This window comes from Capra hircus (assembly GCF_001704415.2).
Source record: "Capra hircus breed San Clemente chromosome X unlocalized genomic scaffold, ASM170441v1, whole genome shotgun sequence".
Classification (NCBI taxonomy): domain Eukaryota; kingdom Metazoa; phylum Chordata; class Mammalia; order Artiodactyla; family Bovidae; genus Capra; species Capra hircus.
In genome coordinates, this window is record NW_017189517.1 from 29,095,560 (window position 1) to 29,108,076 (window position 12,517).

Below are 12,517 nucleotides of genomic sequence, written 5' to 3' on the forward strand. Positions count from 1 at the left end.
AAAAATTTGGACTTTGCTATATATTTTTGTCATCTTCAAATCATTTTAAATATCTCACAGTTATGTGTCTGTGTTGCAGAATTCATTGGCACTTTGACTCACAAAATAATTAGCAGCATAAACGGAAACTTTACTTTTGCATATTCATATGCTTTACATTTCTTTCATTATTGTTAACCTAAATATCAGATAAATAGGTTAAGAATAATCATTAACTAAAAGAATCCCGATTAAACGCAAATGTTACCACTCGACGTCTGTACGTTGTTCACAGTACATAATCCGAAAGTATTGAGCATAGCCGCTGCAATTCTACTGGCCAAGAAAGTTAATTACCTAAAGAAATTGCCCAAACAATAGCAATCTTCATGATGGCCTTAGTCCGTGAATTGAAACGGCTATGCTCAATAGGATTACGTATTGCTACATACCGATCCAGCGAAATAGCGCAGAGGTGCATGATGGACGCTGTAGAAAATAAAACATCTAAAGAAATCCAGACGGGGCACAAATATCTAGGTAGTGGCCAGACATAATCTGAAAGAGAACAGAGAGAAGACAAGAATAACATGTTATGCAAATTATACCGACTATAATTTTAGTCTATTTTTTCTCATAATCTAAATTTTTAAAAGGAAGTGAAATTTGGTACGTATTGTTTTTCCATAGTAATGATGACAGTAACAATAACGCATTCAGTGTTACATATATTATTTTTTATTGAGGTAAAACTTACATATTATAAAATTAACCATTTTAAACTGTACAATCCTGAAGCATTTAGTCCATTCACATCATCATGCAACCATCACCTCTTTCTGGTTCTAAAACATTTCATCATTGCAAAAGGAAACTGCTACCCATTAAGCAGTCACTCTCCATTTTCCCATTTTTTGTCCCCCTCCCAGTCCCCCTCCCCAGCCCCCCTCCCCAGCCCCTGAAAATTTCTTATTTGCTTTTTATCTCTTGAATTTAGCTAATCTGGGTATTTCATATAATCAGAATCATACAGTAAGCAACCTTTTGTGTCTTCTTTCACTTAACACAGTATTTTTTTAACTTTATTGTTATTATTATTTACTTTACAATATTGTATTGGTTTTGCCATACATCAACATGAATCTGCCACGGGTATACAGGTGTTCCCAATCCTGAACCCCCCTCCCACCTCCCTCGCCATACCATCCCTCTGGGATTAAGGTTCTTCCATTTTGTAGCTTCTATCAGTACTTCATTCTTTTCTATCACTGATGCTCTTATCAGTTGAGATTTTTTGGATGCTCTTGTAAATGGAATTGTTTTCTCAATTTCATTTATGATTTTCTCATTTCTCCTGTATAGAACTATAATTAATTTTCATGTATTAATCTTGTATCCTCCAACTTTGCTGAATTCATTTATTAGATCTATATTTTTATGTGTGGGTTTTTTAGGATATTCCATATGAAAGATCATGTCACCTGTGAAAGTGGTAATTTTATTTTTTCTTTTCCAGTTTTCGTCTGCCTTTTATTTTCTTTCTTGTTTCATTTCTCTAGATAGAATTTCCAGTGCAATGTTAAGTGTAAGTAGTGAAAGCAGATATCTTGTCTTTTTCCTGATCTTAAAGAGTAATCGTTCATTCTTTCGTTATTGAGTCAGATGTTAACTGTGGGCTTTTCATAAATGCCCTTTATTGTGTTGAGGAAGTTTCCTTTTATACCCAGTTTGTTGCATGTTTTTATCATGAAAAAGTGATGGTTTGCTAAGTGCCTTTTCTCTATCAGCAGAGATGATCATGTGCTTCTCTTACCTTTATTGTATTAATGTGATGTGTTACATTAATTGACTTTTATATGCTGAGCCATCTTTCATTCCTGGGATAAGTCACACTTGGTCATGGTGTATAATATGATGCCAAATTTAGTTTGCTTTTATTTTGTTGAGGATTTTTTGAATCTATATTCGAAAGTGACATTGGTCTATACTTATCTTTTGTTGTAATCTGGCTTTGGTATCTGGATAATGCTGATCTCATAGAATGAGTACATTTGTTCCCTCATCTTTTATTTTGTAGGAGTTTGAGAAATACTCGTGTTAATTCTTCTTTAAATGATTGATAAAATTTTCCAGTGGAGCCATCTGGTCCAGGACTTGTCTTGCTGGCAGGTTTTTCGATTATTGATACAATGTCTTTACTTGTTATCAGAGTCTTTATTTCTTCTTGAGACACTTTTAGTAGTTTGCATGTTTCTAGAAATTTGTTCATTTAATTTAGGTTATGTGGTTTGTTGAAGTACACTTGTTCATTTATTATTATTTTATAATTCTTTTAATTTCTCTAAGTTCAGTCATTATGCCCCTCACCACTTTCATTTTTAATTTTAGAAATTTGTGTCTTCTCTCTTTTTTTCATAGTATTTCTAGTTGAAGGTTTATCAACTTTGTTGACTTTACTGTGCCTTAAATCTCAATTTCTCCATTTTTTGAAGTAGAGTTTATAGTTTTGCCATATACTTGGTTGAAAGAATTTTTGTTGTTGTTGCATGCTTTAAATATGCAATCTCACTGCCTTCTGGCCCCCATAGTTGCTAAAGAGAAATTCATTATTAATCTTGTTAAAGATCCTGTATAATTTTGACCATAATGTCTTGGTGCAGATCTCTTGAAATAATATATGTTTATAGAGTTCATTGAGCTTCTTATACATGTAGTTTCATATCTTTCCTCAAAGTGTGGAAAATTTTGACCAATAGTTCCTTAAATTTCTTTCTGTATGTTTTCCCCCTTCTCCTCCTCTTCTGGCACTATCATTATGCATGTGTTAGTAAACTTGATAGTGCCTCACGTGTCTCTAGGGTGCTGTTCATTTTCCTTCATCTTTTCTCTTTCTTCTCACACTGGATGATCTCAATTGATCTGTTTCAAAGTTCTTCAATTTTTCCTTCTTTTTGCTCAGTTCTGCAGTTGAATCAGTCTAGTAAATTAACTTCAGTTTTTGTATTTTTCGTCCTCCAAATTTCTATTTATTTTTATAATTTATATTCCTTTATTGCTATTCTTTGTTGAGAAGACATTTTCCTTATTTCCTTTGGTTCTTTGTCCATGGCTTCCTTTGGCTATTTGAGCATTCTGAGAGTTGATTTAAAGCCTGTCTATTTAAGTCTAATGCCTAGGCTTCCTCAGTATCATTTTCTTCTTCTTTTTTTTTTTTTTTTACTATGAAGGAGTCATACTTTCTAGTTTCTTTGCATTCTTCTTACCTTTGATGAAACTTGAATACTTTGAACTTTATAATGTGGCAACTCAAGAATTTAGATTTTTTTCCCCTAGACATGCATGGTTCAGAGGTCAGCTAGAGATATAAGCAGAGTTTACGGTTCCCCAGAGAAGAATCTGTGGTTCACTCTATCTCTATCCTTTCCTAGATTCTCCCTCAACTTTTAATTTTGAGATTTTCTCAAACTCTGTCTTCAGTTCCTCTGAGCTACTAAAACTACAGATTTGGGGGAAGTTTAGTATTTCACCTGGCATAGACTGCATCTTCCGCTTTGGCTAATAAGTCATGAAATGTGTAAACTCAACCAGTGTTGTTCACTTCTTCCAAGTCTTAAGAAACCCCAGAATCTTTGTTTCAGGTTTTTCTCCAGTACATTTAGAGTTATTTTTGTATTGTGTTTAGAGTTGATGGGCTTGCCTGATAGCTCAGTTGGTAAAGAATCCTCCTGCAATGCAGGAGACCCTGGCTCAATTCCTGGATCGGGAAGGTCCTCTGGAGAAGGGATAGGCTACCCATTCCAGTATTCTTGGGCTTCCCTTTTGGCTCAGCTGGTAAAGAATCCACCTGCAGTGTGGGAGACATGAGTACAATCCCTGGGTTGGGAAGATCCCCTGGAGATGGGAAAGGCTACCCACTCCAGTATTGTGGCCTAGAGAATTCCATGGACTGTGTAGTCCAAGGGGTTGCAAAGAGTCAGACAGGACTGAGAGACTTTCACTTTCACTTTCCACTGGCAATTCCAGAAGTGTAACTAACAACCATTGGAATTCAAGGAGCAAAACAAAGAAATCAAAGAAGTTATTAAGAATTATTTTAAACAAAATATTGATGAATGTTCATTTCTGTTCATCATTATCTTGTAATCTCCTCAGATTGTATCTACCCGGAAGTTGATTGTATTGAGGGTTTGTGTATTATCAACCTGTTCCATTTGTAGAAATTCAGTTCAGTTCAGTTCAGTCGCTCAGTCATGTCTAACTCTTTGTGATCCCATGGACTGCAGCACGCCAGGCCTCCTTGTCCATCACCAACTCCTGGAGTTTACTCAAACGCATGCCCATTGAGTCAGTGATGCCAGAAATTACTTTTCCAATTTTGTTTCAAATACGCAAGTATCACCTGACTGCCATTATGTGGAGAATTTTGTTTCTATAACCACTGGAATATAAGATGCATTAAGTCAATGTTGTTCTCTGTGTTTTATTTTTCTACTATTTAATTCATGATACATAGGTCAATGCATGGCACAAAGCAGGTACTCAATAAATATTTATTAAATTTGTAAATGAATATATCCCCCTCAACAGATTATAACATCACCCTAAATCCAACTTCATCATGCTGTGCTGTGCTTAGTTACTCAGTCATGCCCAACTCTTTGGGACCCCATGGAGTTAATCCTCAAGACTTCTCTGTCCATGGGGATTCTCCTAGCAAGAATACTGGAATGGGTTTCCATGCTCTCTTCCAGGGGATCTTCCCAACCCAGGGATTGAGCCCAGGTCTCTTATGTTGCAGGTTGATTCTTTACTGTCTGAGCCACCAGGGAAGCCCAAGAATACTGGAATGGGTAGCCTATCCCTTCTCCAGAGGGCCTTCTCAACTCAGGAATCAAATCAGGGTCTCCTGCATTGCAGGTGGATTCTTTATCAGCTTGACTATCAGGGAAGCCCCAACTTCACTATATGCCAATACACATTCTCAATAAGGTGCGTATCCACTCTGCAGATCCACTATCTAGTCAGTTCTCAGTTCTCAGCAATTACACATTTAATAATGGCAAAAATGGCAACAGCTATTACACAGTATCTTATACCAAGCACAGTGTTAGCAGTGTTAGTTAGGTACTTAATTTTTAGTTCTATTCCATATAACTGTAGTGTCAACTCTATAACCCTACAGTGTGAGGAAAATGTGTCTCAAAGTCTCAGACTTGTTCAAGTCTACAGAGTTTTGCTCCAAATCTGACATTTTTTCCCCCAAACACAAAGGTACTTCCTATCACCATACACTATTTATTAAATAATAAATACAATTTTTTAACAATACAGGACAATATTTCTGGTGCAGGTTTTTCAAGAAGTCTACTTCCAAACCTGTAAGACAGCAAAATCCAAAAACAAAGGGAATGAACAAGCACCTAAAGTAAAAACTATCCCAAAGATAGCAATATCGGAATGAGTTAAATTATTGATTTCTAGATTAACTTCATTGGAGAAGGCAATGGCACCCCACTCCAGTACTCTTGCCTGGGAAATCCCAGAGGCTGCAGTCCATGGGGTTGCTAAGAGTCGGACACTACTGAGTGACTTCACTTTCACTTTTCACTTTCATGCATTGGAGAAGGAAATGGCAACCCACTCCAGTGTTCTTGCTGGAGAATCCCAGGGACATGGGAGCCTGGTGGACTGCTGTCTATGGGGTCGCACAGAGTCGGACACGACTGAAGTGACTTAGCAGCAGCAGATTAACTTCATTATCAAAAATAATTGCAGAAAACTTTCTCTGAATTTATGTAAGCCAAGTTTTCTCAAACTTGTCTGATTATAATTATTCCCTAAGGTTTTTATCAAAAATGTTTTTCCTGGATTTCACTACAGACATTGTAATTCAAAATATTTAGAATTTCAGTGAATGTTTAGTTTTTGTTTATCTTTGTAAGAAGACAAATGGATCGTTCAAGTTGTCTTAATGGAATTAAAGTGTATTTTCTTTAGATAAATTTTTTAAAATATAAATTTATGTATTTTAATTGAAGGTTAATTACTTTACAATATGTGAAAAGTTTGTTGGAAGTTGCATAGCAAAAAGGCCATATAACATAATTTCCATGGGGGAGATCAGTTAGTCGAAAGAGACAAAATCTTGTTTTCAGAAGCAAAAATTGCATAGTGTTTCATAAGACATTTTCTTATATTCACTCATTTATTCATTCAAAGATTACATCAAAGATTACATCAGATTACAAGATTAGTAACCAAAACTCACAGGCATCACCACCAATACTGACAATAATGGCAAAGACTGAATAATAAACACTGTAAAATTTCAGTTCATTTGTTGAAATGAAAAAATAAAAGGGATTTATTTCTATGAAATGTTGGAGATGACATTTGCTTGGTACAATAAATATTTGTTACTCGTATAAAGGAATATCCTTACCCTGCAGATCATAACCCCACCACAGAGAAAATACCAATTTTCTAATATTCTGATAATGATTAAGAGATGTGGAATGTTGGACTGTAAAATAATGCCAAAGCTAAAATGTAAATGAGAAGTTATAATTGATGTTTTTAAGTTAACATATATGAAAAGATGAACAAACATTAAAAAAGTTTTAAAATTTCTTCAGTTCATTTCATAAAATAATACAGTGTCAGTATCAAAACTTATATACTGAAAAAATGAGACTAGAGACAAATAGCATTCATTGATATAGATTCAAAATTACAAACAAAATATTCACAAATATAATCCAGCAAAGAGTAAAATGAGTAAAACACCACAGTAAAACAAAATTTAGTTCAAGAATGTAATGATAAATTAATATCACAAAAATCTGCCAATATAGTCTCTTATATTAACATTTGTAAAGAAAGTTTATGAGCTTTATTCTTAATAACTTTATAAAATGCTATAAAATACAAGAGCCATTCCTAATTAAAACTTTAATTAATTATATAGAGATAAATAGAATTCCCCTTTAATTTGGTAACTTAACAAAAACCAAGAACAAATATAAACAGTAATGTGTTAAATACATTTCAAGTACATTAAATTTTAAAACTGGACAGGGCAGAAATTTACAGAGACTTTAAAGCAGCTACCATAGCCATACTCAATGAAGGAGGGGTGGATATTCTTGAAATTAACAGAAAGAGAACTTCACAAATAAGTAGTACTTATGAAAAAGAAACAAATGAAGAGTTTAGAGCTGAAAAAAAAAATCACTGGGTTTCCTCAATAGAAGAATGGATATGATAGATGAAGAGTCATTAAAACTGAAAGTAGATCAATAGGAATTATCCAAATGAACAAGAATGAAAAAAAAAAATAAATGGGCACTGTAGGAACTATGGGACAACGACTATAGGAACACACCTAATATTTATGCCTTTGAAATCTTGAGAGAGGATATACTGGTACAGGAGAAAACTATGTGAAGAAACAATGGGCTAAAAAATTTCATATTTGATAAAAAATAAATCTACAAATTTACGAAGTTCTGCAAAGCCCAAATGGTTAAACCAAAGAAAATCATGCCTAGACACATCATAATCCGGTGAAAACAAAAGATAAAGAAAAAAATTCTTGAAGCAGCTGAGAAAAATGACTTTTTCATGAGAGACCAGAAGGTATAATCACAATTTGGAATTTTATATCCAGTGAAACTATCTTCAGAAAATGAATGTGAAATAAAAAGATTTTCTTTAGGGGAGGAAACTAAGAAATTGATTGCCAGGAGACTTACTTTAAACAAATTTAATGATGTTCTTCAGAAAGAAAGAAAACTTATAAACTTTAAGAGTAAATGAGGAACAACAGAAATGGTAAACAATCTGGGAAAATAAAATAATTATTTTTCTTTTCTTAGGTCTTTAAAAGACATGTGACTGTCAAAAACAAAAATTATTACATCATCTGAGAAGGTTCTCAATGTATATAGGTAAATTCCATACTATAATTAAAACAAAAAGGCAAAGGCTTAAGGAGCCTATATGGATGTAAGATTTTTATATTCACTTGAAGTAACATTAATTACTAGGAAATTATGACAGATTAGCTACATATATTTTAATCTAAACACAATCATTAAAATTTTTATGGCAAAACCAATACAATATTGTAAAGTAATTAATCTCCAATTAAAATAAATAAATTTATATTAAAAAATTGTACAAAGAATATAGCAAAAAATCAATATATCAATGAAAATGGAATACTAAAATAAAATGCAGGACCCACCAAATAATTCAGAAGAGGAAAAAAGTAATTAAGAAGAGAAGAAAAAAGTAATTAAAAAGTAAAGAAAAAGAGAATTAATAATTGCATTAAATGTAAATGATATAAGGTGCAATTTGTATCAATTTAAAGAACTAGCCTTGTTGGATTAAAAAGTATAAAAATACTATATACTGTCTATAAGAAACCTACAAGTTTAAATATAATGCAGATAGGTATATAGTAAGAGAATGTAAAGAGATAAACTCTGCAAGTACTAATCAAAGAATGCTGGGGTTATATATTAATATTAGACAAAGTAAATTTCAGATCAAAGAATGTTACTAGGGATAACAGTGACCATTTTATAATGATAAGGGTGTCAATTCCTCAAAGGGATCTAACCATACTAAATATTTATGTACCTAATAGCAGAGCTTCAAATTTCATGAAGCAAAAAAAGATAGAAAAGAAAGAGATCAGAAGTACAATTGCTACACATACACACAAACATATGTACAATGGAATATTGTTTCATGTTCAAATGAATGAAATTAAGATACATGCTACAACATGGAGGAAACTTAAAGACATTATTCTTAGTGAAATAAGTCAGACACAAAGGGACAATTCCACTTACATGAGGTTCCTAAAATAGTCAAATTCATGGACACAGAAAGTAGAATGGTAGCAGCTAGGGGAAGGGAGTATGAGGAGTTATTGTTTAATGAGTTCAGAGTTTCAGTTTGGAATGATGAGTTCTGGAAATGGATAGTGGTGATCGCTTCATAATAGTGTAAATATACATAATGTTACTGAAATGTATGCTTAAAAATGGGTAAAAGGATAACCAAAAAAGTAAATAGCACTTTTCCAGCCACCGTAGAAGCCCTTCCATGTGGTCTGACTGAATTGTAAACTCTTCACCTCCACAAATTAACCACAGTCCTGGCATTTACAGTAATCAGTAATAACATTTCTCTATAGCTCTATAAATAAAGTGTGCCTTTCTTAGTGGGAAAAAAGTACAATCACAATTATACTTTGAGATTTCAACATCTTTTCCTCAGTAATTGATATAAAAGCAAACAGAAAATTACTAATGGTATGAAAGAACTGAACAACATTAAGAACAAACTACAACAAATTGACGTTGGCAGAACACTCTATGCCACAATGATATATACACATTCTTTGCAAGAGTTCATGGGAAGAAACACAATAAATTAAATCTTAAGAAATTAATATAATTTATATTACATAATGTATAATTTTCTGACCACAATAGAATAAGCCTAAAAACCAGTAACAAAAAGATACCTTGAAAAAGTCAAAGTATCTGGCAGTTAAACAACACAGTTCCCCACAATCCATGTTTCAAAAAGGAAGACAAATCATATCAGAAAATAATTTGAACTAAATGAAAATTAAAATAAAGGATCAAAATTTGTGTGATGGTGTTAAAACGATACTCAGAAGGGAATTTCTAACAATAATGTTTTATTTTAGAAAGGAAAAAAAATCTAAAATCCATGATCTATGCTTCTATATTAAATGGACAAAGAAGGGTAAAAATTAAATCCAAAGTATTAGAAGAAATTAGGTAATAACTACAAAAGCAGAAATAAATGAAATTGAGGAAATTCAATGAGATCGAATGAAATAAAATGTTGGTTGTTTGAAAAGATTTTATAAAATTGATAAACTTCTAGTCAGATTGAGGAATAAATAAAAATAGAAGACACAAAGTACCAATATCAGTGATGAAAGAAGAAATATCTCTGTAGACTCCACGAACAGTTATAAGGGGATTATAATTATAAACAAATATATAAATGGATATATATGGAATATTAGAAAATGGTATTTATTTGCAGGGAAGGCATGGAGATGCAGATAGAGAGAATGGACTTGTGGATACAGTGGGGGAATAGAGGATGGGACTAATGGAGAAAGCAGCAGAGCACTACCATGTGTAAAATAGATAGCTGATGAGAAGTTGCTATATAAAAAAAGGAGCCCAGCCTGGCACTCTGTGATGACCTAGAGGGATGGGATGCAGGAAGGGGAAGGAGGCTCAAGAGGGAGGGGATATAGGTATAATTATGGCTGACTCATTGGAAAAGACTTTGATGCTGGGAGGGATTGGGGGCAGGAGGAGAAAGGGACGACAGAGGATGAGATGGCTGGATGGCATCCCTGACTGGATGAACGTGAATCTGAGTGAACTCCGAGAGTTGGTGATGGACAGGGAAGCCTGGCGTGCTGCGATTCATGGGGTCGCAAAGAGTCAGACATGACTGAGTGACTGAACTGAACTGAACTGTGTTGTTGTACAGCAGAAACCATCAGAACATTGTAAAGAAATTTTCCTCCAATTAAAAAAAAATCAAGAATGATTTGCCCGTAAATTTTCTAGGGTTTTGGAGTCCTTAGACATGAAATCACAAAGTTTCTGAGCTATGCACTGAGGCAAGAATTTCAGAGGAGAATGTGCTCCTGAGAAAAAATGAAAACAACTAAAGAAGAATACAAGTGTTCTAAATCCCCAAACCTGAGTCATCCTTTTCCTCAGCCTAACATTTGCTCACTTGCACTCTGTGAAGACTGCCAAAACCAGGATAGTTTACTGGAAACTAAACCAAGATTTGAATTCATCTGAATGAAGCCTTTTTAGAACTCCAAAGTCTTTTTAGACAGCCAGTCTTTTAAGTTAGGGAACAGTTCCATCCTAACTTAAAGTCTGGAAAACTTAATGGAATCCTAGGCTGTCATTCAAGTTGATGGTATTGACAGAACTAACTGTCAGCAACATTTCTTATAGATCAGTAATTTCCATACACAGGTCCATGGAGAAAACTGAGAAATTAAGTGTAACAATGTAATTTTAATAAGGCTATATTTATTCTATTTAAATATATTTTATTAAATAAATTCAATAAATATATGGAATTTTTTAAAAAAAATTCTGAAATTATCCTCCTTATGGAATCTATAAGTAGAAGGGTCTAGCCCATATGATTGGCTGAATTTTGCTTTATTATTTTATTCCTGATCCCATGTTTTTGAGGACTCAGCACATTCTTGATGTTTCCTATCACTCGGCCCTTGACAGAATACCCTGGATATCATTGCATTCTGCATCTTACATCAATTATTTCTTCTAAATGCTTTCGGGGAATGCCACGCTTTCTCCCTTGTAATCACACCCACCCCCTTGCAACTTGATTCTTCTCTGATACTAGACTGCGTTTCTACCCACTTGAACTTGATTTAGAATTATTGGATCTTCTTTTGCTTCTGAAATTCAGACATTTAAAAAAAATTTTGCCTTGACCACCAGACATGAAATTCTGGGCTGTTTTTTAGGCTATAACCTTTGCTTCTTTCTGCAGTAGAAAGTAAATTCTCTCTCCTTCTATCTACTCTGAGTAAACAGACCCTAAGTAAATTTGTCCAACTACTAAACTCCACTACCTTGGTTCTGCTGAGAGGAGGAGCTGCAGTTCTGGAGGCATTACCTGTATGCTGTAGAGTTGCTGGCAACTCTGCAGAATGCTCAGACTACCACACAATTGCACTCATCTCACATGCTAGTAAAGTAATGCTCAAAATTCTCCAAGCCAGACTTCAGCAATATGTGAACCGTGAACTTCCTGATGTTCAAGCTGGTTTTAGAAAAGGCAGAGGAACCAGAGATCAAATTGCCAACATCCGCTGGATCATGGAAAAAGCAAGAGAGTTCCAGAAAAATATCTATTTCTGCTTTATTGACTATGCCAAAGCCTTTGACTGTGTGGATCACAATAAACTGTGGAAAATTCTGAGAAAGATGGGAATGCCGGACCACCTGACCTGCCTCTTGAGAAATCTGTATGCAGGTCAGGAAGCAACAGTTAGAACTTGACATGGAACAATAGACTGGTTCCAGATAGAGAAAGGAGTATGTCAAGGCTGTATATTGTCACCCTGCTTATTTAACTTATATGTAGAGTACATCATGAGAAATGCTGGACTGGAAGAAGCACAAGCTGGAATCAAGATTGCTGGGAGAAATATCAATAACCTCAGATATGCAGATGACACCACCCTTATGGCACAAAGTGAAGAGGAACTAAAAAGCCTCTTGATGAAAGTGAAAGAGGAGAGTGAAAAAGTTGGCTTAAAGCTCAACGTTCAGAAAACGAAGATCATGGCATCTGGTCCCATCACTTCATGGGAAATAGATGGGGAAACAGTGGAAACAGTGTCAGACTTTATTTTGGGGGGCTCCAAAATCACTGCAGATGGTGACTGCAGCCATGAAATTAAAAG

General features: G+C 34.3%; 1 protein-coding gene across 1 annotated transcript in view; it reads right to left on the reverse strand.

Moving 5' to 3' along the window:
• HTR2C (5-hydroxytryptamine receptor 2C) overlaps positions 1 to 12,517 on the reverse strand; it is a 150,332-nt gene that overhangs the window by 80,129 nt on the left and 57,686 nt on the right. The window contains exon 3 of the mRNA XM_005700259.2: positions 337 to 537. Coding sequence (XP_005700316.1) covers positions 337 to 537 — 201 coding nt within the window. The remainder of the gene's footprint in view (positions 1 to 336; positions 538 to 12,517) is intronic.